The sequence below is a fragment of the Paramacrobiotus metropolitanus genome, unplaced genomic scaffold (assembly GCF_019649055.1).
Source record: "Paramacrobiotus metropolitanus isolate TYO unplaced genomic scaffold, Prichtersi_v1.0 Parri_scaffold0000012, whole genome shotgun sequence".
In the NCBI taxonomy this organism is placed as follows: domain Eukaryota; kingdom Metazoa; phylum Tardigrada; class Eutardigrada; order Parachela; family Macrobiotidae; genus Paramacrobiotus; species Paramacrobiotus metropolitanus.
In genome coordinates this window covers 1,694,571-1,722,561 of record NW_026570232.1, presented here as the reverse complement: position 1 = coordinate 1,722,561, position 27,991 = coordinate 1,694,571, and the positions used below count along the sequence as shown (strand labels likewise).

Here is a 27,991-nt window from a genome sequence, read left to right as displayed (position 1 = left end):
TGCAGGTAACGCACCGGAAGCCCGACGGAAGAATAAATATAATATGTGCTATTTATGATCCTGATGTGGAGGCGAGAAATATTATACGTTTACTGGAAGCGACACTTCCATAAATACTCGGGTCATTACGGACTATAAGTTATAACCGCTCACAGTGAGGCCGACTGCAGTACATATATATAACGTGGATTGCGTACAGTACTTGCATACACATCTTACAAGTCCAATTCCATGGTGTTTTTCTATGGACTGCTGATTTGCTGTTACAATTAGCTGCAGCGATTGTTTGGTTGACAACCCCGACCAGATTCTAATAAGACGAGTTAATTTATGGTTTATAGTTTAATTATCGGTTACTTTTCATTTAATTTAACGTCTTCGTTGCACTCCGTTGACCTTATACAATATACATCATAGGCCTTGATAAACCGAGAATATTGGTTGTGCGCGTTGCCACTAAAATGCTGTTGATAAAGAGTGACCTTTTCTTAATCAGCGTTTATTCGGCGATTGTCTGTTTGGTTCGCGTGCATCCACTGCAAATGCGATGCAAATATACGAGCTTCCAAGGCTGCAACTGGCTGAAATTCGACAAATTCCCCATGCAGGCGGCACTGCGCCAGCAAAGCATATGCTGCGCGGGAAGAGGTATGTCCACACTATACAGCGCGGTTAAACAGATATTCTGCTTGAAAGTGTGGTTAGGATATCTCAGAACCACACTTTTGACCTCTTATTTTTAGCATATTAAAGAATGCGCAGTTTCTGTCATTTGCTTCCCATTATATATTCATTCCTTTTTTCTTGAGAGCGGGCCACACGTGCACGCCGGTGACGTATTCAATATTAACTGAAATACCCGGGGTTGGAGAAAAGGTCACAATGTCATTATGTTACATTTCCGCACTTCCTCTCATGGCAGCACTTGCAGGCAGGGGACTGGTACAGATAGTGGCAGTTGTGTTCTAAAATGCCCATGCCAGGCACATTTGTAGTTGAGAAAATTGCAAAATTATTTGTCGTCCGGTTGTTAATTACTTAATCATAAAATCCTATAACGTAAAAATTGACAAATTGAAGATTTGTAACAATCGAGTATACATATCGATAGGTTATACGATAAGATATTATTATGTCATACACGGTCGCATATACAGCCGCAGGGATTTCTGCAACTATAGTAAGTATAGGATAATGGTAAGTAAGAACAAAGGCGGAGCTCGCTGACCGTTCGTCGCTATTTTTATAAATTTACAGTGCGTACAATCATCGTATTACACCGATTGAGTACTGGAAATTCATTTGAAACCGATGAGCCAAGATATGTAGTTTGTTTCGCAGATCAGGTGAACCGCGTTAGCGCAGCGATCAGCGCACCCGGAAGAGACAGCCAGATCATGCCGCCACCGTTGCCCTTCTTCGACGCACTGGTCATGAGCGTCTTGAGGAGCGAATATCCACCGGCAAATCCCGATCCTCTGGCCTACGCGCTGCGACCACGACCCGTCTACTATGCCGCCACCAGTCAAAAGTCCAAGCTGAGCGGTCCGCGAGTGGGCCGCAAAAGATAGGAAGAAAGGTCTTTTTGTCACTGGGGCTGGTCATGTGGGAGCGCCTAGCTGCGAGCAGCACGCAGTGCCACGCACTGATATCGGTGTAATTGAATTGTACAGCGAACTGCATAGCTGCCGGCGCAACGTTATGCAACTTCCGCTTTGTATGTAACCGAGATGCCACTGCTATGGTAACATAAGCGGGGAAAGATTTGTATTCTATTAAAGAAATTTGTATCTGTTCTGCTGTTATAGTTTTAAGTTGTGCGCATATTGTACAATATCATCTTGCCGAATAAGCAGGCACAATAGCCGACAATTAACTAGCTACCGTTCTACAAAAAAAGATTTAGAATTTCATGCTGTTAGTCCGCTACCGTGACCTGACAAAAAATAAAAACAGTTATACAACAATTATATATACTTAATACTAGGCTACTAGCTGTACCATGTATCGCATCAAAGTACATATGTTAATTAGGTTTTGAATCTTATACAAACGTAAACGGTAACATATCCATGCTGTCGAGTTATCTGCTTGCACTCTGTATAGAGTTTTGGGTTATTTTGCCACAATTCAACCCAGAAAAAAATATTAAGAACTATTATTATGTACATATACAGTAGATAATTCGTTAAATATTTATTCCCAAATTAATGAGAAAGAGGGTACGTTCAGCGTTCCAATACAAGAATCATATAATAAACCGCTGAATATACTAAAACGGATAATCAGTATATCAAACATCACAAAAAATCATCTCAAAACGAGTTATTTACCCGATGCGGGTGCAACATTAGACATTTGGTACTTATTACAGTTCGGTTTTGAGTTTACCGTGCATTCTACAAATGTAACAAGTAAGAACTGAAGAAGTGTTAATGTACACAACACATGTGTGTTACATTCAACAGGTAATCAGTGTGACGTGTCTTCTAATTAGAAAAATCTCTTGAATATAACAACCCGGAAAACAAATTGTGCAGATTCAGGTTGCTTCGAGAGAGAGTGTCCACATTTCACGTCATCGTATCACCGTCGGCGCCGCTTTCCAGGTGCTGCAGCAAAATACCACTTATTAATTGTTTATGTACCTACTACCTACGTGTTTTGTTCCTAGTGGAAGTTAAAATCAGAAAACGCTACAATACGTTTTAGTTAAAATCAGAAAACGCTACACTACAATACGTACATGAAAACGAAAACTCTCAGTCGCTCCATAAGGCGATTTACTCTGCATGTGTAGTATAAAATTACACAAAACTGAAATTTTCAAGTAAAGTTGCCCCAGCCGTAGATGCTACAAAAGCCGCTGCTATTGCTGTTCAAATTATAATACTCGTAACCCAGAATTTTAAATTTAGCAAATCTGTAGTTTTATGATCGAGGAGGGTCCATATTATATACAATAAGGATGTGTTTTTTCATATAAAAAGGTCGATTCTAACCATAAGGTGAGTTGGCGGAATCCCAGGCTGTTGATAAGCGGCCAATTATTCCGCCATGACGATAGCGATTGATGCCGAAACCCAGCGCTTTCAGGTCATAACCCTCATCCACGGTCTTCCTGTAAAAATATACGTAGCGTTTAAGCAGTAAGCGCCAGTGTTATCTTTTGTGTGAACTCGTATACGTATGTACAGTACTCGTATGAGTCGTATCTATGCTAGCCCAAAAATATTATGCCATCTTATGTAAATAATCGTACCAGCCGGTGCTCTACATAATACGTAAACGGTTTTTTGGTGCAATATACTTTGTATATTATTATAGTAGCAAGAACTTACTATAGGTAGATACAAGAGTCATCTTCGGCTTCGCCTCAGATGCTCTTGTGATCTACAGTCAGTTCCTTGAAAACTAATTCTTGTTCATTTATTTTTGAAGCCTGATTTGCGTGTTATATGTTTTTACAGTGTATGATCAGGCGCTGTTCGTAGCTTCAGTTAGCTTGCTCTAATCAGGAAATAGCATTATATAGCTGATCGGTTCATTCTATGTGAAACAAAATAGTTAGTAGCACGACTAATAGTCGGAGAGCGGTCAGCGGTGCCAAGTTTCTAATAATTCTGCTTCGCTACTTTTTAATAACTGGTACGTGGAAACCAATTGTGATCGAGGACACGTGGAAACCAATTTTGATCCTTTGTTCAGTAATCAGTAGGCTTGGTCGGCAGATAATTTTTTTTATAATTCCATTCATTCAGTCGGCAGCAAGGAGTGTGTAGTGATAACGAGCAACAGAGATCACGTTGTCCTAGCCACCAAACATTAGTAACAGCAATAGCGGGTCCTGTAATTTCCGTTTACGCCGCAGCCCTGATTAGTGATACCTAAACACTGGTATGACCTGTGGGTTGTCTTTCTGAATTTCGATTGTTTCTGACAGATTTTAAGAATGTAATGGCGTTTGCATTTACACGGGATGTCGTTCTACCCGGCACTCGTTAGTTAACATTTTTTGTTATTGGCAATAGCCACTAACAAAATAAAAACTAGCCCTCGCGGTTACACTGTTTGTGGTAAAGGGTGGTAAGGCCGGTGGTAAATTGAGGATCTCGGACCATGGCCACCGTTCCCTTTATTTAGTAAGATTGATAGACATGCCAGCTTTTGCACAGTTCTGTTCGGCTGACAGCCGGATTACCGGATTAGCGTTGTGCTGGACAATGATAACGGTTCTGCTCTTATCTGGTCTAAGCCACTAACACTAAGATAATATTCCTTCCCTGAAACTAGAGCTTCCGTTCACTCTACCGGCCTGATCGACGGTCAGTATGTTTCCTGTAACTCGGTAGGTCTGGTTAGTGGATAGTGTAACCTTTGTGCGGTTCTGTTCATTCGACAGCTCAAGAACTTTGTTAGCATCGAACAGTGGGTGCTGGGCAAGGGTTCCGTTGGGTTCCGTTCACATATGCCGGTCTGGTCAGTGAGTTTTTCATTGCATAGGAAAATTCACGGTCAGTAAACTTTCGCTTGCAAACTATGCTGAGACACTGCCTGTTTTCTCACTACCACGACGAAGTGCGATTTCGCCTTCTACCTAATATGTAAAGGAAGTTAAGGACTATGCAGGTAATTAGGAATACGTTCGCAAACTTTCGCTTTCGCATCCTCAAACACTTTTTTGGTTTCATACCTTTCATAATGATCATCCTATAGCCAAAGGATTTGTACTTTATACATCGGTGTGGAAATTGTTTATGAGATATTAGGAGAATAAAATTTTAAAATGTTTAAATGCATTCACCTGGCATTCATGCAAAAGCCTCATTGTGAATCGATATCTTATCTTATCCCAAATTTTCATGTAAACGCGTGAGCATACCGCAGTATGAGTACTGAGATCGTTTTCACCGAACCAAACAACTTTTTTGGTATTTAAGCTAATTTTAAATTTTATGTTTATTGTAGATCTAAGTGTTTTGTGATGCACAGAGAACAATGTATAAGAACGCAGAAAAGCTAAAAAGGTCCAGCGCGAAAGCGCTTTCCGGCTCCGAAAACCAAAAGAAAATTTCTTCGCTTTAGTGCATTTTGTTGAAACGCGACAAACTTGAAAAATTTTTCGAAGTTTATTTAAACAAATTACAGCTTTTTTTATTCTACTACATACTCTGCATTTGAATATTAGCTGCTCCACGCAACAGTGTTTTTTGTAAAAGGTCTTTCAAGGTCACCTTGAACTGATGCCTGTACCGGTACCGGCATCCGAGCGATGGTCCAGGGCAGATATTTTTGAAAACAAAATGCATGTGGGACCCTTTTGGAACATGCTGAGTTTGATGGTGAAATCGGTTTTTTAATTTGCTTAGCGGTTTTTTCTAGCCAAGTTCCACGGGGCGGCCGATCATAATATAGATCTATTTCCTTGATAGTAAGTACACTACACTATAGTAAGTACTTGATAGTAGTTACTGTAGGGTAGAGCCAGAAACGGATCTGGGCATTTCATGTTTTTGTTTAGTTCAATTGCTATACATCAGCTTTGACATACAATACAATATCAGTATTCCATTAAAAATTATTTACTATGTTTAAACTTAAGGTGCATTTGGAGATTTCAGCATAGTTGTCAAATCGCCACAAAAACGTTGCGTGTTTGCGTTGCAGTTTTCTGTTACAGTTTGGCTATGAAAGAAATAATTGTACATATCGCCGTTCGTCACTCATATGCCGTCAAATGCAGATTCTATTTGTTTTATTTGTGTACGCGTGCAGTAAGATTAATTATGCACATATTTGCATGATTATTGAACTTACCCCACCTTCGAATGCATATGATCCTTTCCGCCAACTCGCGTCAGTCGCAGCATGAAATGTTTGGGATGGTGCAATACTCTTTCTGAATCCCTAAAACAACACTCAAAATATAGGAATGATTTTGGTTGACCTCAAGCGCTTGGCTGTAACCATAAAGCGTGGTTAAGGAATTTGTAACGTGTGAGCATTCTGCCCATGTATATCGTTGCAGATTTGTGCAGGAATGTTGAGACCTTATGTCTTCTATAAAGTGACATACAGATACAGTTCACTGTCAATTGTAACTGCAAACACGACATTTCGGTTTTTTTGTAGTATTTGCGAGCTTATTTCATCTTACTGATTTTAGTTGATACTGCATTACATCCAGGAAAGTATTAACTACTAACCCAAAGTTTATTTACGAAACCACATTTTCGTATTTAGGGTATTTAATATTTTCTTATGTGGCGTATCAAATATTCGGTTTCGTGAATACTTTAGACATCCTAATGCTAGAATTATCATATTTACATGCCATATTAAAAAATATTAAAGCGAGAAAAACTGACACTAAGGCCAGATTTTCATTTTTGGAATTATATAACAGCATCATATTCCAAAGACTATATTTTGAATTAATATTTCTAAAAGATTCTGGTACGGTATTGGCCCGACACATAGAAGTCCGAGTCACTACCGGCAAAGCGTACTTACGGTTTCTTTTTGGGATAATAGCGGACGCCGGTCGCAATGGGGAGAAGAGTGCAGATGATCAGCGACGCCACGGCTATCCACGCCACAATTCTATTGTCGATCATTATCAGCGCAGCATCAACAGTAGATCATCGAAATCACGACAAATTATCACCTTCGAATCACTCGGGCGGAAGTGATGGCACGACTTTTTATTGACACAACGACACCGTGCACCACAGCATGGCCAATTACAGACACATGTACACAGCCATAACGGCATAGGTGCGACTGACGCATCCGGCAACAAATCTGGTCCAAACAATTAATCATTAACCACAAGTGTGAGTATGGCGCATTATAAGACAATTGCGCCGTTGTTTCCCGCCGATGTGCTGTCACGATATATATACGCAGCATATACGGCTCACATAATCGATGCGTCACATACAGCGCCGTGTACCAGATAAATAAATCAGCACGCTAATAAATGATTCCACTGTCTTATCGCATAAACAGACAGCGGCTTTAAATGGAGCGTGGCCGGATATTTCGGCGACCAAGTGCGCGGCGGTGTACACTGGAGTAGCACGACAACAAGTGTTGTAACGATCCAGGTAAACGGTGCGATAGTAATGCCAGCGCCAAAAATATCATACAATATTGACACCGTGACGCATTTCGAGTGGGAGATTAGCATACTTTGGGCACGCAAACGCGGACGGTGGTGTGGCCGTTGGTGCGGAAAAGTTACGATTATAAAGGAAACCATGCTGTGGTGATTGTTTTTATACAAGTATTCCTCCGTCGCGGCCAGGAATGGTAAATTGGTAATATGCGCTGTAACATTAACGTTTTCCACCGATACTACGTACGTGACATTCTTGTGGAAAAGTCACCAGGGTCGACGAGATGCTGCGTATTTACACAAGCCGGCGTCGGACGTAGATTGCCCATTGATTAATTACGGCTGTGATTTAGTGATACCGGTAGCTACTCCATATTACAAATTTACAGTATATCTACACATATTGCAGCGTTGAACTGGCCATGTTAGCGGCAATTAGAAAGCATTGACCTTTAACAAGAAAACCTGACGAAACAGCAATGTTAAGTTAGGGCTGCGGACTTGCAATCAGTATTCCAACGCGTTTAATATCTGCGTTTGGTATAAGAATAATAAAATCTATGATCTTCGTGCAAAAACTTAAGTCTAATTAATGGAGTCAAAATGCAGCTGGAATATCCCGGAAAGTTTGCCGCGCAACTTTGCTTAATTATGCCCGTAATTAAACTGCGTTTAGAGTTAAGCTATGTAAATCGTGAAAACCTTCACAGTTAATATGTCGTGTTACCACAAATGCAAACGTGAAGTATTCTCCGTTTCTCCTTAATTTACAGTATTATTAGAATCATTTCGCAGCTCGTGCAAGTTGTTCCGGTTCCGTTCGTTGGGCCACGTACATGTTTTCGTTCCATTACCAACTTGTCACATACTATGGGAATTTTTAGCATTAAAAACAACACCCGGAGCATTGGCATTTACCAGTCAATCCGCGAAAAAGAAGACGCCGACTGTTGTTCACTTTAATATGTGCCTTCCGTGCTGTCCAACGGCCGTCGGCATCCTCCCATGATCGGTTACTGAGACTGGACACTTGGACAGCTAACAAAGTTTATGGCAAGCACGGTCTTAAACTCTTAATTATATAAGTAATCTGCACTGGCCGGAACAACGGATGCAGCGATTATCCAACTGATCTGTGAGCAATAAATACAGGCTTAATCACCTCACAAAACACAAACACAACTGAAAAATTAAAAACAGTTCCTTACAACCCACGACAACAATAAAAACAATCAAAAAAATCTTATACATGATTCATGATAATTGCGTGTAGCGGTGTACAGATAAATCAGCAGAGACACAGACTTGTTTGCTTATCTATTCAAAATTCGATTTTGCGGAAGTTGATGTGGGAAACTTAAAAAAAGGAAACGGTCACAAGTTAAATAGTACAATACGTAGTTCAGGATAGTCGATATTTTCGTAGTAAATGCCAAAGGAAAGAAGCACTAATTACTAGTACCCGTAATTGTTTCGTCATATGCGCGAAAATCTTGCTGGCTGCACTGTACAGTTGCATACCGGGCGGCAGTCTCCCAACGTCCTGATTATGGGCTGCTACCTCTTGCAGACACTTCATCCCGCTGTCCGCCTTTTTCAAAAAAATTCTCTTTAATACCAAAATTACCAATTGTGAAGATCAGCTTTGCAGAGTCCTGATTTGTAGTGATAATATTAAGTAATTATGTTTTTATTTCTTCTCTGCAGTTTTTGTTCTTTTTCTTGGCTTTACACCGCTTGAATTATGTAGATGGCTTATGAATTTGATTCTTTATGAACTGCTTAGGTGGCCATCGTTTGTGAAGGCGAGAGATCGCGGAGGGAACCGAAAACCTGAAGGTTCCACTTTTGTCTTTTGTCTTTTCCTTCAGCCCTTATTTTTCTGGATTTTGATCCTGTTTCATCATCTTTTCTTTTCAAAACCATTTTTGCATCAGTAAAATATGGAGCGGCAGTCGAAAAAAGCTGCAGAGGACAAGATTAGACAAGAGACCCAGCGACTCATCCGAGGCAAGTGAAACTCGACATAAATTATTTATGTCGAGTTAATTTATATTTATGATAAATATAAATTAATTGGCGCTAGTAACTAGTTATTTTAACTGTTTTTATTTTATTGTATGCTTTTAAAAATAGCCTGCAATGCCCTGCATAGTATTTGCAATTTGTTCGTGTAATCTGTCAAATGTCGCAAAATCGAGTACTCGTATGTTGAATTCCGGAATTCCTCGTGTTCTGTGTAAATCTATCTGTCTGTTTCTGTGTTTGGAGAGAACTTTGCCAAGCATCGTGTTTACTGTTTAGCAAAATATTTCCAGTTTCCATATTTTTTATTTATTTATTATTTTTTGCAGAAACTGCGGTTGCTCTGCCCCGTCATATTCCGGAGAAGATCGATTTGGATCATTTCATCAACATGACGGCGGCTAAGTGTTTCCTCCCCGATCCGCAGCCAACGGGAGAAGAAGCCCCTCCGACCAAGCAGCCACAGACGTTACGGGAGCTCATCAGGATGAAAAGAGCGCAGCATCGCCGTGGAGACGCGAAGCCCACTCTGCAGACGACCCACTCTGGTCTCATCAAATTCGGCGATATCGATGAGAAGCCCGCCACCGCTGCACCGGAGACCGCCGAAGCGCCTCTGCCGCAGCCTTACAGGCCGTTGTGCGCCCATGTCAAACCCAACCAAAAACCTGGTAAAATTCACAATTAATTTGTCCTAGTTTTAATTCATATTCGCGTTGGGGGCTTCACTTCATTGTCGCTCTAAACTGTTCCATTCAGTTTTAGGACAATAACCTTCTTTATGCGGAACTTGTAGTTTTTCACCGTTATTCGTGCATTTTTTATCGCTAAATTGAGTCGATTGCAAACTGTTTTCGGATCCAAAAGCTGGGTTGTCAAGTGATCCACTGTATAATTATTACGTGCGTTTTTAAATATTTAACTTAAGTAAAATTTTGTTCCTTTAAAATTTTATTTATTTAATTCCCCTAATGTTTTAAATTTGTTCCTAATAAATCAGTTAACAACATCGTTTATGGTTCTGAATGCAGTTCAGCCGGCCAAATTTAACAAAAAGTCCACGGAGACTTTAAAAGCTTAGCAAGAGAACCGGTGAGTTAAATACAGTAAATTTTGACTGACCGTTTTTTTTTGGCAAGCTTAGTATGGTGGCGTTGTTTATTTGTGTTTCCCAAGAAAAGGACTGAATGCGGAAAGGACTGTCGATGTTTGTAGGCGAAAAATACGCAACCGTGCGTGAGCGTCTTCAGGAAGAAATGCGCAGGTTGAAACTGCAGTTCTTGGAGCAACAACAAGCTCAGTATGCTGAGGAGGAAGCCAAAGTTGAAAGCGTTGAAATGCCCGAAGAAGAGGAAGAAGAGGTCGAGGAGGAATACGAGAAAAAGGCCGCGGAAAGCAGTAGCGATGACGATGAGGAGGATGACGAGGATGAAGACAGCGACAAGGAGAATGACGCCAGTCGCTGCGATGACAGTTGGGAGAAGAAGGAGAAAGAAATTGGAGCACTGGCGCCATGTGATTCGGAAAGCGAGCCAGATGAGGCAGAAATAGTGGATGATGACTATGGAAAAGACGAACCTGAGCCGGAAGTATGTTTTAAGTAACATTTTAAGCAGCAGGGTTTATTTTCGCTGATTAACATCAGAATTATGGTTTGACAATAGTACTAAACAAGTAAACGTAGATTTTTTGCAGTTGGAATATTTTTTGATAAACAAATGTGGTCTGTTAGCTAATTTTGCCCAAAAAAGCATTTGCTGTTGTTTAGGATAACGAATTTTTCGATGCGGAAGCAGAAGAGAGTGAAGGCGACGAACGATTGGACAAAGAAGAAAGCGATTCGTTACATGGAAAGCGAACTTCTGATGGGAGAAAAGCAGTAGCTCAAAAAGATAAAACAGATGATATATCCCGATTTGCTGTGGACGAGGATTTCTTCGATGACGATTTTTTTGCCGGAGTCGGTAAACGCGAAATAATGCTTAAAAATATGATTATAATGTTCGGATTATATTTTGTGTGGCGTTAACGAATAATTCTGCGTTGTTAGGCATATGGTTTTTGTTCTAGGCGAAATTCCAGCAAACGTGGAAACTTCCAACAGGTACACATACGTAGTACGCATGCTACAACACTTACATAAGCGTGTGCTATTCGCCGAAACCTAGTTTTTTTAACTTGTGATATTTTCTTTTCTTGTGGACAGTGTTGACCGCTAGCGTGTCTTCGCTTTTATTGCTCTTATTTTGTTTCGAGTACCAGTGCTAACGAAATGGCTGCAATTTCTAGCTTACCGCGTACCAGTAGTGTTGATCCCAAACTGGATATCCCGTTGACCCAACAACCAGACCTGTTGGCACTCTGCAGTTTTGCATCCGACAGCGCACCGGGATCACCGACAATGCTCAGGTAGGCTCAGATGAACCACTCACTTTGACAATTGTAACTGGCTACTGCGCCCACAACTTCCGGTGTAGGTCTGGCAAATCAGGAATGATGTTTCTTTACTGCGACGTTCTTTTCTGTTTCGGGTGCTAAATGGGAGATCCTAATGATTATTTTTTTTCTACACGTTAACCTGCAGATTGTTTCTGTTTTTTAACTGCTGCCGGTGTGTATGGTTTTATTGGTAAAATTTATTGTGTGTTTTCTTATTTTTCTTTCCCTTTCGTTTACTTACTTGATTGCGAAACATCTTCATCGGGGTCCTGTTTGATCTTGATTGTGATTGTCTTATATTTAACAGTACACAGATGATGTTCCCTTCTCAAGAGACGGGAGACGCACTGCTCTCCCAGCCAGAAGGTGACCTTTTGAATAATATGGAATCGTCGCAAGAGCGAGACGAACTCCTGGGATTGTTGAGCTGCCCTCCAGCTGACTTCAAAATCAATAACAGGTAGAGGGTAGAATTGATCAGTGTCGCGGCTAAGCAAGAGGATTGTGCTTGAGCGGGTGCATTAGATCGTCTTAAAGGGAAAAGTAGAAGAAAATTACAATTTCTTTCGAGCTCTATTGCGATGAAGTTCTTTCTGTGGTTTGCTGTAGTACTTATGGTTAGTCCGATTCGGAACCGGGCTGAGGTCAGTGAGAGTCATGAGACTGGTAGTGTAACAGCCCGTTGGCTATTTGTCTACCTTCCGATGACCTCAACACTGCTTGATCTATATAAGCATACTAGTGAAGAATAGTATAAGGTAAACCGTAATGAATTTTTGAATCCGCGTATTAACTATTTTTATACTATATCGAGAGTACTTAGTTATCTTATCACTTTCAGATATATCGTCGTTTAACAGGTGTCATGTCCCCTGTTTGATACAATAATAGCGGTAGAAAGCAGCACGAAGAGCTCAAAGAGGTTGGATATCATTATAGTCATCTTTTTCTTTTTTTATTGAACAGTTGCAGAAATCTGGATGATTTAGAAGAAGACGTTCCCATCAGGCCGACCAAATCCTCCGCACGAAATCGCCTTATTCTGGATGACGATGACGAAGACCCACCCATAGCGCCAACTGATCCTCAAGCTAAAATAATCGCCTCTAAACCAAAAAAACCGCTAACAACGTACTGAACATATCTTTCCAGTGGTAATCGGTATACAGTGCACGTTGTAATCTTCGTAATTTTATAGCAATATAATGGATTCGGATTCCGATTCGGATATGGATGAAGAACGTCCTCCGCTTTCAGTTACAACACAACAACCGTCGCCGCCTGCAGATACCACTCCTGCCAAGGAGGATGATGTTTCTCCCGTGTTGGATAGAAATGATTTGGATTCTGAGTCGTTGAAAGTTGCGGATAAACCGTCGGAAGAGGTTGCAGGGGAGAAGAAACAGCGGTGGCGACCGGAAGTCGAATCGGAAGAAGAGGAGGAAGAGAACAATGCCGACGACGAGATGGAGGAAGATGGCGATGACGACGCAGATGATAAGGACGAGGAAGAGTTTCTGGCCAGACCGGAAGAAGACGACGAAGAAGGGCTGGCGGAATACTACGAACAAATTAAGTAAGGTATCGCAGGCGTAATACGTGTTCTTCTTGGGTTTTTAGAAAATTTTTTGCACCGAATAACTTCGTAGTGTAATGGTAATGGTGTAATGGTTGGTGACAGAAGATGTTCTGATGTCATGGTTGTGATGTTATAGTTGCTGTACACTTTTTCTGTCGGGTTGTTATTCAAGGTGTAAATTGCCTTTGGACGGATTGTTTATTGCAGTGTGCGGGATAAGAAGAGTGTGGCAGCCAAGTTCTTCGAAAACGAGGCCGAGCTATCCGATGATGACCATTATCATGGAAGTGGCGATGAAGATGAAGACGCTCTGGACGAAGTACGCCCGGAGGATTTGGCGTTTGTGGATTTGAAGAACAAGAAACTGAGCAAAAAGGACCTGCGTAGCCTGCAAGAGTGTTACCAGTAGGAGGCAGCTAACTTTCCTTTTAACCCGGCATTTTTATTCCGACTGTTTTGTGAGTCGTGACTTGTGAGGTCGTGTTGATCACAGGGTAGACGAAGAAGAAGATCATGAAAATCTAATGGAAGTGCTAAAAGAACGCTTTCTCCACGAAGAAGATCCATTGCTAGCCGGCACTGCCGATATCGAACGCCCTAAATACTGTAAGAGTTAAGCTGCTGTGAATTGAATTTTTTAACAAATTAAAATTTTGAAATGTGCAAATCGGATGTCGATTATAATTCGATGAAATGACCACACTAAATCTAGCGGGGAGTTTTACAGTAACAAGCAGGGAAAGCTGTCCACTTTAGAGACCGAAAAAGTGTAGACCGACCAGAAGGATTTTTTAAGCGTAGCGAAAAAACAATAGTAATAAACAAATTCCTGAAAAACGATTACCGCTTGGCCAAAGGAGCAGTGATTTTCAACTGGCATGTGTCGAATGTTTTCAGACGGCTTGGATTTTAGCGGCATTATCGAAGCGGTAGCTTCTGAGCCGGCGTTGGATCCGGACGATCCCGACGCCATTCTGCAGAGCAGTCTTTACTATGTGGCCCAGGAGGCCCGCGAAAGGGCTAATATCGAAGAGGAACGGGATAAAATTATGCTACAAGAGAACAGTTTTGTCCAGTTTTACGAAAGTATCGCATGTCGAGAGAGTAAGTTTCCTTATCTGGCTGCACTTTCGTCATCAATGACCATATTTATGAACGTATTGCAGAAATGGGTGACCAGTCGTTGATTGCAAATTCCGAAAACGGTGAAGAAAGCCCGATCAGTTATTCAGTAAGTTCTCAGTCTTCTTCTGTCTGGATTGTATTTGTGATATTTCTGTGTTTCTCAGCTCGGTAATAGTCTGTTCTTTTCTCGCTTAGATTTCAAAGAAGCCAAAACCGCGCGGCTTGTTTGGGAAGCGGCCACGAGAAATGGCGGCTCGCTTCACGGAGATGATTGCCATGGAAGACAAGGTCGTAGCGCCGCCGCCGCTTGTGGCTTCCATTAGTCTACCAGGAAAGGTAATGAATGGGCGCTTTTTTACAGTTATAGAGTCTAGACTTTCAAAAGTAGGAATAATTTATTATATCAAGTTCGCTTCGCCATAATAAAGCAGTTACTGCTTTTGATGTTTGCTTTCGGTTTCTTAGGTTATTTCCTAGAGTAGGTTTTCTTAGGTTGGTAGCCCTAACGATTTCGGTTGTTTTTTTAATGTCTAAAATTTCACCATTTGAATTAGTGTAAATCCGCGCGGCGTATTGATATGTGTAATGGCTGATGCCGAATAAATGGAAAGCACAGAGGATGATGTACAGTACGTTGACACGATGGAGTCAGAATAGGACAAGCAGTTTTTGTCGCAGATTCAGTTTAAGAAAAATGTTGCCAATGAGTCCAGGGATCTTTTGAGTAATGTCCTGGCGATGGTCTCCCATCCTGACTGAGTACATGGCACGCCGAAAATGTTAAAGGAAAGTGTAGAGAAGTACCATTTTTAGCCACTTCTCTACGTCTTTCCTGTTTAAAATAGGCGTTTTAAAATAACCGTTTTAAATAGGCGCTTTAAAATAACCGTTTTAAATAGGCGTGATACGGCACAGCCGAACTGGCTGCAACGTGTGTGACGGTTTGATTAGTACGCCTTACTGCCGCGTGTTGTTCTACTTATATTCGAATATGTAATGCAGAAATTATTCACTAATAAATTATAACTGAGAAATTTGCGATTATATGAAAATATTAAGCCGTGAATTTGAACTCGAAGGGGCGAGTGAATTCGCATGATAGTGGAGAGAGAAATGTTCTTTGTTGTAGTTAACGTTGCCCGGAGTGGAAACGTCGCGCGCCAAAATCCTGGCGCGTTCCGTATCCAACAACGAATCGGCACATAAGCGACTGCGTCTGGCTGGTGCAATCCACGGCAGTGGCAAGAGCGTCTTCTCCATCTTCCATTAAAGCAAAATACCAATTGTCGTCTGCTTTTTACCGGCAAATTCTGCGTGAGCGTTTCTATTCATTTGGGTTAATTGTTAGGACGCAACATGTGTGAGGTGGTGTTTTTGCAAATTGCTGACGGTTGGGATATTTAAACTCTTTCTTTACGGATCAAATATGTTTGTTGCTATTGTTTATTCTAGCAAGGTCAACATAATTTATCAGAATGTAACTAAACTTAAAGATGAAACAATACTGATTGGCTATGATGGTTTACAACAAAGCAAGAGACTTACTGTTGATGTAAAAAGAAGTGCGAGTGTTTGTATCTGTATTTTGTACTGCATACCGTATAGGAGCCATCTGTTTTTTACTTCTGAGTGTTTTCAGGGTTTTTCCGTTTTATTTTTTTTCCTAGTGAAAGAGTGTTGAGGGTGATTATTTAACCGTTGTTGTCAAATAAAACTGGCGTGTAAAAACGCTGAATTAGTACCGCTGTTGTCATAACAATGGAAAGGTAAATTTGTTCCACACGCCGGCACACTGGGATGTCATGAATTAACATGGGCTTTCACACAGTCTGTTGATCAAAAGCAAAATGTTTATATAAATATTAATGCGCGATTGTAGTAGAAGGGATCGCAAGTAGGCGCAATAACGAAACAGCACCAATAATATACGAATATATGTGCAGAGTCCGTGTAAACTGTAAATTTTGTTTTTTTTCCAACGTTCAGTAAGTACATAAATGCACATCTTACTTGATTTTCTCACGCTTACTGTACACAAGGATATAATTTCGGATTTACGACAACACATTTATTTGTAGAGCAATCCCAGAATTTCAACCATCAAACAACAGACAACATGGGTATTTATTACCGAAAAAAGCATTTCTTGCAGAAAAATTATGACACTTTCATAACCGAAAGAAAGTTTCGTGCGCTTGACTTATTTGTTTTGGCCAGCAAAATATAAATATTCTCATCAAAACTAGTTCTTTTTTGACTTCGCAATGGAAAATCATGTATAAATGTTCGACAAAAATTCCTAGCCAACTCTTCCATCCAGCATGCTATTCTTTATGGAGAACGTTTCGCTTCTTCCTGGGATCTTCGCCCTGTCCAGACCATTTATTCGATAGAATGTCTGCAAGTAAAAACGATGATTCACGGTACTGCATATTTTCTGTTTGAGGGTCACCACTCCACTGAAATATATGCTGGAATATATGAAGTCACTGTATATGCGCTACATCTTTATTTAAAAATCGTTGTTGCGTAATTAATTAGGCCAGTAATACAGATATTATAAACTGCAAATCACTGAATAGAAAAAATACAAAAAATATTTTGTAGTTGGTATTTTGTGCAGGCGATAAAAAGACTTGCCGTAAATGGCCGCAGTATTAAAGAAGTCGGCGAATCCGCGTCATCATATGTCACGATGCCAGTAATCAACTTTGTGAATGCATGCAAAACTCTTAGCGGGACATCTTGCTATATTTCGATGCCCGTTTTAATGACCTTTGAATGAAAACCCAAACGTAAAAGACAACTGCTGACGTACCGTCTCCCGGTCTGAACCTTGCATCGTAGCCAGCTGCCACTTCTTCGCGGTCCATTGGCGGTAAAGAATAGGCTCTGCAAGATAAAATAACGCATGGACGTCGCTGCTAAAAGTTCATCGCCAGACACAAGCAATTCATCGCCAGCCACAAGACGTAAATCACTGGCTGCTGCTTCTACGTCATCCTAAGTTAAAAATACAGTAGGAACATTTGAAAAATAAATGGCCGTACAATTATTCATAAAATTAATACGTATCTTAAAATGTACAGACGTTTGTCTAATATTTTTCACAATATCCAAGTACAGTACTAGTACAAGTACTCCACTGGCCAGAATCGCCAGATGATGCACCGGCTGACTATGCCATTATTCCAGACTGATCTGTCGATATCTCTTTTATTCACTATATGGAAAGCAAAATACCCGTGCCGTCTACCTTGTGTTTATTATGATTGACAACGTAAAACAAGTTTATGCAAAAAGATATAATCGTAAGTCGTACATAAAGTTGTGTACACACTTCTATAACACACTTTGGGGCACGCAAAATTTCCTTTAGTGGAATGGTAAATGTATCATTAAATACATGTTTTGTCCGCGAATGATGGGTGATGGGTACCCTGTACATAGGTGTCTGCTGGTCTATACTGTACAAGAATATAAACTCATTATGGGGTCCATTAGTTTTACGATATCGTGGACCGTTTTTCTGTATATGCTAAATCAATTAAGCCGTATATCTATATACTAGTACTGTAACACATCGAATTCGTCACCATGTGCATTATTATTCGGGTAAACAACATCTACCGATCTGTTTCCAGATCCTGTAAGGAAACCCTGGAACACATTCCATATGAACAAAACTGCGGCTTTACGGCGTTGCCAATCGAAAGGCTAACGTACAGAACTGCGGTCAACTGGCACATGAATATTGTACTCGTACCGGTCGGCGGTTCAGTGCCGAGAAATTAAGACTTTAATTACGCGGATGGATGGTGTTGTGATTGGATGTCATCACGCACATTCATCGTAAAGATAAATAACCTTTAGCATTTTCTGTCAATAGAAATTATATAGCGCCGTAATTCTGGGTTTGTCTGATAGAAAAATTTATTTGTGTGCTGCCTAGGAAATGCCACTATAATTTTGTTTTTGAAAACTATGATTATTGATTAAGCTTCTATTTAGTGGCGCAATGTTACATCTACAATAAACAATGAAATTCGCAATTATTCCAATAATTTTTTATCTGGTTTTAAGCTACAGAATACCGCTTTGATCAGCAAATGCGATAATTGGTAGTTTTATCAATATCCACCATAACATTTAATTTGTTAATAGAAAACACTCAAAACGGGTTCAAAAATTCCATTAACAGAATTGCGTTGTCTGTGCGCTATTATGGATAAAAAATCAAATTCTTTAAGGAACAATTGACTATTGGGTACATATATTATAGGTATGAAAATTTACGAGATCAAAGACATTAAATGTTCAAAATTTTTAGAAATCGGTGAGACGCTATTCAATACAAATGTTGTTTGTCAATTTGTACAAAAGGCAAATAATTATTGCTTTTGATTTGCTACAGTGTGAACAGGCAGTGCGAACTATTCAGTATTCAGATACGTACATTTGTCTTGCTCGATATACGGAAAATGTATATGTACAAATTAAAATAATCAGCCATATGGTTTTTAAGCAGTGATGTGTGAACACATTTGTAACGCCTTTCTTTGACTGACAAATTTGATGGACTTTTTCGTTAGGTAACAGTACCGCGGTGACACAGTTAATTAATAATGCTAAAATCAATTTTACACTAGAAGTTATTAATTTTGTGAGGTGCTTTATTTGTGGAGGTCACTAGCGGGTTTATCGTTGTGGTGAATTTGTGTTTACTAGATATAATAATCACCAAATTTTACACGCCTTCTCTTTGTAACAGCAGAATTGTAGTGTGTTAATTAATTCTTAGCAGCCGGGAGGAACATCGCGACTGCAACTGATTATTGGGAAAATTAGTATTACGCACTGCGTCGCTTGTGCAGCGGAAATCTTTAACCTTTGACTTGCAATTGTTAATCAACTCTCCTTGCACAATACACGTGTACACGCGACCGGTTCGTTAAAGATTTAGCGGCCTTTATAATACGTGTGTTCCGGCGGCGTCCAGGTGCCGTACGGCAGAATCCCGGTCTGCTGAAGCGAATAAAAACAAGGAAATGTGTAGCCTGGAAATTTGACCTTTGAATGGTCGCCACATCACCTTCAGTGTCAACCGCCGACGGCGCCACGTAGTTGTCCCAATTAGGGACGACAAATTTTTTGCAGTGTATAGTTCTTGACAGAGACAGCGTGAGAAAGATGCTAACAATTATCGCATACAGAATTGCTTAAGAAGATCGAACACGTGCAGACTTTTGCTGTCGGGTATGTAGAAAATCAATAATTACCGAATCCGGGAAAAGGTTGATTAAGGCACTTTACTGGATTGGTTTTATAATACGATCGTTAAGGAGAACTTTATTGTAGTGTGGGTGAAATTGCCGGTGTGTAATAACCATAAATTAATTCAACAAACTTATAATCCGTGTATATCTTGGAAACCTCGATGTAAACGTTTAGCAATAATTTTGTGATTGCTTCTTCAGTGTGGATATCTGTCTATGCTGTTGCCGTGTATCGCAGTAAATTATAATGGAAAGTGAAAAACATACTTTTGCGATAAATTTGTTGCAAGGCTTAGACTATCCATAACGTGCACAACCATATAATAACATTGCGACCAAGGTGTTTTAAAAACTACTTCTAAAAATGTTATTCTTTCGTTGCTGGTGAAGGCAACATGAATGTCAAAGTTGCCCGCTACTTGCCGAGAACTGACGACTGAATAATTTGCAAGAACATGCCAACGCACTACATTTACTGCAATAAATTTCAAAGATTGCTCTAATTGTAACACCAGTCGAAAACTGACCACTCAAATTTACGGTATGCCGTTCGTAGTTGTGTACCTTTGGAGGAGCGCCCGCAGCCAGTCGGCGTCAACACTGACCATGTTGTCCTGCGCATCCTGTGCCCGCTTGCCGAATCCGCGCGCCGTCTGCAGACCGTAGCTCTTGAAGCCGCGCCGTGCCGCCCGCATCCCCACCCCGATGTCGGCATCCGCCACGGAAAGGTCACTCAGACACACCACACATCCCAGCACCACCACTGCCAGTACACCGGCCACCGGCTTATCACCGAACTGGAACATCATGCTAAAGGTCACCGGATCGACAGGGGAAGAAACCGCTCGTATACACTTGTCCGAAACGGATGCTGCAGATAAATGGGAGCAGGGTGCCGCGGTAAAATGTTATAGAGACGGTTAAGTCAAGTGTACTATTGGGCCTTAATATCGGCCTGTCAGGGATGATTGCGATGGGGATTAGTCAAGCAAAGTGACTGTGGATTGATGTATGCCGGGTCGGTATCCGCAGGCGCTCTTTATAGACGCCGGGATCGGGTCGGAAGCGACGACTTAATCAGGGGAAGCGCGTTTCCGGGATTACAGCATATCTATATGTATCGCACAGATACGCCATGTACAATAATATGTTGTATGCATGTTCTTGTATCTGTACATGGACCCGGTGTAATCGATGGTTGAACGGTTTGTTATTACAACGGGAATCATCCCCTTGTCGATCGAGATGGTGTAGGATAAATATTTTGTCGACTCGTTCGCTGGTGGGGACGTAATTCAATTGGACGCCGGCTAGGGACCGGTACATGTATATATGTCTTTCGTTTTATGTGCTGTACATGGGTGTTTTTCCTTTATTAATCCTTGCACACGGTTTGCGTCATCGGCCCGCTTGAGCGTCAGGCTGGCGGACAATGTGAAGTGACCCAGCGGCGGACGGGAAATGTCATGTCAGGAAATCCCGGTGGAGCGCTTTAATTGTCGGCATGGGCTAAGATTAACAATTGTCGATGCCCGGCTGATGAGCGCGATGATGGATGCCGGTTAAGTGGTCGCCGGCTATCGCTGCCATAGTCCATACTGAGGGGCGTAGTCGACATAATCGGGTTACCGCTTGACGTACGCTTTTTGGGATGACATGCAGGGGCGATCAGGAAATTGTATATTTTACATTGATTAGACGGTAATTTTATTTGCATGTTTTGTGACAACTTTTTTTACGCCGATATTTCTACTCTAGTATTTGTTTTGTAGCGCACCATGTTTACTCACGCTGAAGCGGTTTCATTTTGAAATTTGCTTTCTGCCCCTGCCGGATACAGGGACAGATTATTTTAACTTTTGAGCGCTTTAAATTAATTCCTTCGCTTGCGTTTGACCCGATTTACAGCACATGGCGCGTTTATCTTCACAAATTTGAGAGATTTTAAATTTGGTGATATATTTCAGGGATCATCCACACTTCAGCTGCATATGGATAACGTTTATCCAAAACGATTTTGCAATAGAACTGTTGGCGCATAATCTTCACGAAAACGAAAAAAAATGTTTTACCGGACACAGCTTTGTACAACAAGCGCCACCTGATCACACAGTAACAAAATTTCTTCGAAAAACAAATACTGATTCCGTAACAAATAAAAGGAACAAAAAAATTCAGGAAAATAAAAACACGGTCACAATAATATTGCGAAAAAGGACAGGAATGCAGAACTCGGAAGGCTGCAAACTCAGTCTCCAGCTGTCCCACTGACTGCACGCTGAAAAATATTTTCCACAGCATCGCCTTGTAAAATCTCTTGAAACTTGGCTTCGATGCGCCGCTTCCGTTCTTCCTGGAAATTAAAGAAAACTGATTCGCACTATCCAATAACAACAATATAGATAAACAAAGGCATGTAAAATAAAGTGCTCATATGAATATTTTGAACAACCAATAATGACACTTAAAAGTTAAAAACAAGTGTAAAAAGTGTAAACTGTAAAAAGTTTGAGCTGCTTCAGATTTATACCCAATTATGCCCTTCATGCTGAACCCATGTCGGTGCATGCGTCAGCCAGTCGGACTAGCCGTTGTCATCATTACGACTCTACTCAATGCGTGCCACTGCACTGCATCCTAATTCTTTTCATGAAGGCTATTTCGTTTGCTCGCGACGGCGGCGAGCAACAGAGTAGCCGATTCGCTGTTCGACCTTAAAAAATGTGCGCTAGTACAGTATAACTTGACGACAGGGATAAGATTACCATACGAATCTCTTAAATGCTGGCTTCAGCATGCGAATTGTGGCTTGAAGTGTTGAATTAGTTGCAAAAAGTGCAAATTCCCGTTGAAAAAGTGTAAATTCTCTTATTTACTGCAATCTGAAGAATGAAATTACAAGTTACTATCCGAGAGAGGCAACGGTGTTTCGGATGAAATTTGTTTCAAAACTAAAAGAAACGATGGACGATATCACTACATACCATCTGCGTGCGCTCCCACATAAATGGTCGTTCGCTAAGTCGCCGACGCACATCGGATAACATTTCCAGGTACTCGCGCCCGTGCTGGGATTCATGCACTTCAGACACCCTGCAGCAAACATTACGAATATACTTTATCGTATTACGCATTAGGATTTGTCACTCATAACTTCACGGACCGAAATCGACAACTACTAACCGATTTTTGTGATGCATTTTAGAGGCACCAGACAGTTTCCCTAACTCTTCATCCCGCACCAACAAGCTTTCACGCACACGTTCGACCAGTACTGGATCCTCGTCGAAGAAGGCTGCATTGCGCCGATCTTCTTCAATCCTACACCAGAAAAGTATGAGGATGTGGATATTCATTAACTCCCAGTGTAATCATTGCCATTTACGGAACCGAGCACCAGGTTTATTTACTGTACTGACACCCTGCACTCGGAGAAAGTTTCAGCTGTGCAGCCATGCGTACGTTGTACGACCGCTGTTCACAGCTCACTCACACAGCTTGCAGTTGCATGCGGACTGCTGGCTACTGGCTGAACGCAATCGGCTTTACTTTCCTCTCGCTACAGTGCCGTACTACTCATACTGTACAAAACTTATCCGAGTGCAGGGTGTCAGTACAGTAATTTTTAGATTCTCCCCGCTGCACAAAGTATCAAAGAGCGCTACACGCAAAATTTAATATACAAATTTATAAAAACACATAAAACTAAATTTATTCATAAATGCATAAAAAAAATCATAAATTTATAAATGTACTTTATTTTTTAAACATTTCATTTATTTTTAGCAACCATCATTTTACAATAATTTATTTATTTAGAACTATCATTTTCTTTTATTTGTATTTCCAAAACGCAAACTTATCACTAGTCGTTCACTGCGCTCTTTTCAGCTCACTTAGGACGCATACTATTTCGTTGCCTTACTTTTGCTTGGAAAACGCAGTCATTAATTTGAAGGCTTTGGTGGGTCGGACCATCTCCTCAAAAGGCAGCGCAAAATTATCATAATCCGGCGCCGAGGCTTTGAAAAGACTAGGCGCTGACTGCGATCCCGTTGGGGAGTCTCCCCTCCTCGAGTCTTTCTTGGCGGGTTGTTGATTCATATGGAAGGGCCGCGGAACCGTGGTGAAATTCTTCTCCTGTCGATCCTCCCGTTGCCGGTCCAGTTTGGCATGCAAACGTGCAAAATCCGGAACAGAGTGGTTGATGTGCGGTTGGAAAGTGGGCGCCGTCGGCAGATGCTTGTGGCAGTTAGTGCGGGGTACGGTCACCCTGAAAGCAGAATAATTAACGCATTTATTCGGCTTACAATTAGAGACTAATTAAAAAAGGTGCTTACATTAGAAATATTTACGTACCGATTAAAAAACTGCATTAACTGCAAAAAATGAGTCATACCCGGTGAATCATAGCTCAACTTTTGTGCAGCTGACAGTTATTTCCAAGATGAAAGTATAACAGCGCAAACTGCGACTGCCATCACACTACGATAATATGCGCACTAACAGATGAGAGATCTCAGCTGTACAATACGCAGCATCAACAAAGCGGAAACTACAGTAGACGTACAACAAATTCGCAACTGTAACACGGCGTAGCAATCAAAGACAGCGAGACGACAAAATTGCAAAAAAGCACAACGAAACCATGCTCACCTGAAAGCTTCCGCTACACCCTTCGTTCTGGTCCTTCCCCTTTCCGAAACGCTCTTTCTCACAACTCCTTTCTGCTCTTCCTTCTTTTCGGCTCTCTCCGAAACACTCTTCCCCTTTCCCTCACTAACCACTCGCTTTCGGTCTTTAGTTACCCGGAATTCGAAAGGCTTAACCTGTTCCAACATCTCTTTGGCTCGATTCTGCACTCTCTCCTTCCGCTTTTGCTCCTCACTTTTCATATCTCTCATACGCTGTTCATGGATCCACGATGGCAGAGGATGAGCGCGGAACTGTCGCTTGGTCTCTTCTAAATCCGATATCTCGCGCTCAGCGCGCTCCGCCATATATCGCTCTAATGACCTAAACATGAAAAAAAAGTTGAAATACTGTACGAGAACATTATAGGTTTTTTGTTTCTATTCATATTTCTCATGGCTATAACCAGACACTTTTAAATGTATGATGCGTTTAAACACCATCACACTACGAGCACTGGAAATACTATAGAAATCAACAACCAAAGAAATCAACTGCCCAATATGTAGCACGAATAGTGCGCAACCTACAATGTGTCTGCAATAAAAGTGAAACTGTACTGTTGCTATTCCCTATAACAATCTACGTAATACGTATCACTACAGGTAAATTCTCCGCTCAGCTGATATCGGAAATATTGAGCCGTTTGGTTACGATACTTCAACGTTACCACACAACGCTGGCTTTAGCTTTCAAGTTTTCAACGAGAGATCGTAATATGAATTAGCGCGAACCTTCCGCGGAAGCGGCGATACACCGGTTGGCTGACTCGTGGAGCGGGCTTGAGAAGAGGAACCGTGATCAACCGGCTACGGACAGACTGTCCCACCGAAGGCAAATCCTGCACGGATTTCGACCGGGTAATATATGTATTGTGACTGGACGTATCGTCGTCGACATCCGACGCCTGTGAATCTGGTTTAACCACAGGCTTTTCTTTACCATTATCGCTGTTTTCCGGTTTCTTCTTACTGACCGGAAGTTTCAAAGATCTGCTGCTCAAGCTTCTCCCGGAATGTGACGATGGAGAATCTAACGAGCCGCTCCATGCTCCGCTGCTTTGAGGTTTCGTTGGAACTGGGATAATGGGTATCTGGGATGGCTGCTTGTTGGAGTTGACTGCTTGTTGGAGTGGTCTGTCTATCTGGGGTGGCTGCTTCTGCCATTTTGGGGTGGCAGCTTTCCCGTTGGGATATTCCAGAGAGTAACCGGCAAAAATATTCCTGACGAGATCACGAGGATTACTGCGCGGAGCTGGACAAACGCCATTTTCCAAGCTGGATCCATGGCGACCGGACGAAAGAACGGGCTGAGCGGATATACCTGAAGAAATACAAAACGCAGGTAGAATAAAAAATTTACTTCCCAACAAAAACTGCAATGCACGATTGCTTAAAATTTGTTTTACTGGATTACTGTAGAGTGTTTATTATTCCCAGATTTTATTTGTTTTGATTAGGTAAAAAAATAAAAATGCATTCATGACTACAACTACGATAAACTACGATAAGGACATTTTCCGAAAAACAAAGCAGTAAATATTCAGAAAGTTCCAGAATCCAGTAACTACACTCTGCAATTTGCTACGCCACAAGGGAATATTTCTTTTGCAGTCGCACACTCACACGTACCGTTACTGCCGTTATCGGCCACTTCCGGAGGAGGGTGCTCCTGAATCCACACGGGGCGTTCCAGCCGGACCGGGCGGAGGGCGCTCCGCAGCGCGCTGACATGGATATCCCGCTCAGAGCGATTGGACTCCTCGATCACTTGCAGCTTGTCGTCCTGCGACTGCCGATTGGATGGGAAGCGAAGCGGAGGAACGAGGGCCTTCGAGCGCGCATACTGTTCTAAACCGTCGGCAGGCGGACTGCTTTCGCGCTGGACAATCTCCGCAGCATCGTAGTTAGGCAATTTTAAAATCCTAAAAATAAAGGAAAATATTTCTGGCTTTCCCATTTTCGCCTCATCATTGTTGCACCCATAGAGGAATCCAATCTACAAATACTTCAAGCTACTAAAAGACAGGATAGTACTCCTTTATTAAAATTTTTAATCTTCGGTAATTTTTTGTAACAGAACTAAACATCAGCTTAAAATTCATGCATTGACGTAAGCTCCTTAATCCTACCGCGGACGTATATCTGGGGAATGTTGGGGTGCGCCATCAATCCTGTGATCCCGTTTCTTATCAGGAACGTCTTTTGGGAATTTCGGAACGGGCTCTATGTTAAGGCTGTGGAGTATTCGTTGGTAAGCTTGCTCGGCGCGTCGCAGGCGCGCATCTAGATTGTCGAGTTCGTCTCTTTCGTGCTCTTCCAAATCGCTTTCTTCTCGCATCACCGAAGTCTTAGCCGGCATGGTTCCACTCCAAGATACGCCGAAAAGATAAATAAAATAGGCTTTTTCAGACAATCGACAGAGATTCCGTTCCAGGGGACAAAACAAAGAAAACAGAATTCGCAGACCAAAGCGTTATTCGGTTATCGCTAATCCACTTCGAGCGGTACTCACACAGACGCTGCGAAAAAGCATCAAGCACAGGACTTCATTCCGCCAATGTCCGCTGAAGACTTCGGGAACTGCCCTTACTGCCGTTTGGCTGTCTGCTTGATGCGGGTAACTATCAAATTAGGCACCACCGTGCACCAATTTGCAATCATCTCCAGTTTCCACTGGAAACTTTCCAGTCGATCGCTTGAATTCTTCGCCCATCTCCCCAAAAGAGGTGCACTTATTAATTTTAGGCTTCCTCAACAAGCTATAAGGGCTAATCCGCTAATGTAACATACAGAATACCGATAGCCCTAAAACAAGAGGATGCAAAAAGTCAGCAAGCTCATGGACATTAACTGGAACGCTTGCGGTTGGGAAAACTACAAACAGACAAACAAAAACAATCAACAATGAAAAATTCAAAAATCTTTGTAAAAGCTGCCAGTTATCAGTTATGCAAATCATCAACTCCACAGGTAGACACCACCCGTGTGGCCCCACATGGTAAACTGCGCTGCAAGCCTGTAATAGACTCATAGCCTTATTTAATAATGGTAGAGCAAAAATTCTAGAAACTGTTAATTATTGTAAGTAGTTCACAAAACTCTGTGGAAAAAAGGAAAAAATATCCAGCGTATGTTTTTGACGTTTCTGGCAGACTATAAATGTTAACATTGTTCAGTACAGTAATCGAAATTCTGTAAATACAAACAACTGCATTACCATACTTGCATAAGAATTTTCTGTGTACGTCGTACGTACACAGCGACGCCGAAATTCAATAACTGCAAAAATACTTGTAAACGGAAAGGCTTTTCGTTTTTTGAAGAAGTCAGTAAAAACAATTTGGGAAGAAGCCAATAAAAACAATCTTTCTATTTATCGTACCTTTTCTTTAAATTTATCAGTTTCCAGTTCTCCAAAACGATTCCCCAGGTCTAATGGGATACCGAAATTTACGCTTAATTCGATAATGGCATTCCATTTAATAAGCGAAAAGGGGATGTAGCTCAAATGGTAGAGCGCTCGCTTAGCATGCGAGAGGTACGGGGATCGATACCCCGCATCTCCAAATTTTTTGCACAATTCGACCGCGGTGCATTACTTACAATAATTTTTAAAATTCAGAATATCAAATACAAAATTTCGAAGAAATTTTCGAAATTTTTATTATACTTTTGAAACAGAAAGCACAAAATGTCTGAAATCAATTTTCGACGTTTATTGTTTTCGGCATTT

At 41.3% G+C, this 27,991-nt stretch overlaps 5 protein-coding genes and 1 non-coding gene across 6 annotated transcripts; 3 read left to right on the top strand and 3 right to left on the bottom strand.

Annotated features, from left to right (window-relative positions):
* Positions 1-240: 240 nt before the first annotated feature.
* Positions 241-1,628, top strand: LOC129584146 (uncharacterized). The gene is made up of 2 exons (XM_055476261.1): positions 241-648; positions 1,342-1,628. Exons 1-2 carry the CDS (start codon positions 462-464, stop codon positions 1,569-1,571), a joined length of 417 nt encoding a protein of 138 aa, XP_055332236.1. The 5' UTR covers positions 241-461; the 3' UTR covers positions 1,572-1,628.
* A 514-nt stretch (positions 1,629-2,142) lies between these two features.
* LOC129584072 (uncharacterized) lies at positions 2,143-7,174 on the bottom strand. Its single transcript, XM_055476177.1, has 4 exons — positions 6,514-7,174; positions 5,818-5,907; positions 3,003-3,121; positions 2,143-2,612 (listed from the first exon to the last, which is right to left on the bottom strand). The coding sequence occupies exons 1-4, from the start codon at positions 6,615-6,617 to the stop codon at positions 2,587-2,589; spliced, it is 339 nt and encodes a 112-aa protein (XP_055332152.1). The 5' UTR covers positions 6,618-7,174; the 3' UTR covers positions 2,143-2,586.
* A 1,585-nt stretch (positions 7,175-8,759) lies between these two features.
* Positions 8,760-15,968, top strand: LOC129584000 (claspin-like). The gene is made up of 15 exons (XM_055476076.1): positions 8,760-9,130; positions 9,475-9,816; positions 10,361-10,734; positions 10,914-11,109; positions 11,216-11,249; positions 11,435-11,554; positions 11,892-12,044; positions 12,551-12,715; positions 12,783-13,160; positions 13,371-13,568; positions 13,657-13,769; positions 14,061-14,267; positions 14,330-14,394; positions 14,484-14,624; positions 15,418-15,968. Exons 1-15 carry the CDS (start codon positions 9,064-9,066, stop codon positions 15,556-15,558), a joined length of 2,694 nt encoding a protein of 897 aa, XP_055332051.1. The 5' UTR covers positions 8,760-9,063; the 3' UTR covers positions 15,559-15,968.
* Positions 15,969-16,299: 331 nt separating this feature from the next.
* Positions 16,300-20,613, bottom strand: LOC129584012 (uncharacterized). Its single transcript, XM_055476092.1, has 3 exons — positions 20,129-20,613; positions 17,107-17,180; positions 16,300-16,686 (listed from the first exon to the last, which is right to left on the bottom strand). Exons 1-3 carry the CDS (start codon positions 20,371-20,373, stop codon positions 16,613-16,615), a joined length of 393 nt encoding a protein of 130 aa, XP_055332067.1. The 5' UTR covers positions 20,374-20,613; the 3' UTR covers positions 16,300-16,612.
* Positions 20,614-21,603: 990 nt separating this feature from the next.
* LOC129583938 (uncharacterized) lies at positions 21,604-27,171 on the bottom strand. The gene is made up of 8 exons (XM_055475992.1): positions 26,388-27,171; positions 25,888-26,180; positions 24,991-25,579; positions 24,221-24,580; positions 23,490-23,837; positions 22,748-22,885; positions 22,549-22,657; positions 21,604-21,917 (listed from the first exon to the last, which is right to left on the bottom strand). Exons 1-8 carry the CDS (start codon positions 26,615-26,617, stop codon positions 21,813-21,815), a joined length of 2,172 nt encoding a protein of 723 aa, XP_055331967.1. The 5' UTR covers positions 26,618-27,171; the 3' UTR covers positions 21,604-21,812.
* A 580-nt stretch (positions 27,172-27,751) lies between these two features.
* Positions 27,752-27,824, top strand: Trnaa-agc (transfer RNA alanine (anticodon AGC)). The gene has a single exon. It is a non-coding gene; the product is annotated as a tRNA-Ala (tRNA).
* Positions 27,825-27,991: the final 167 nt, after the last annotated feature.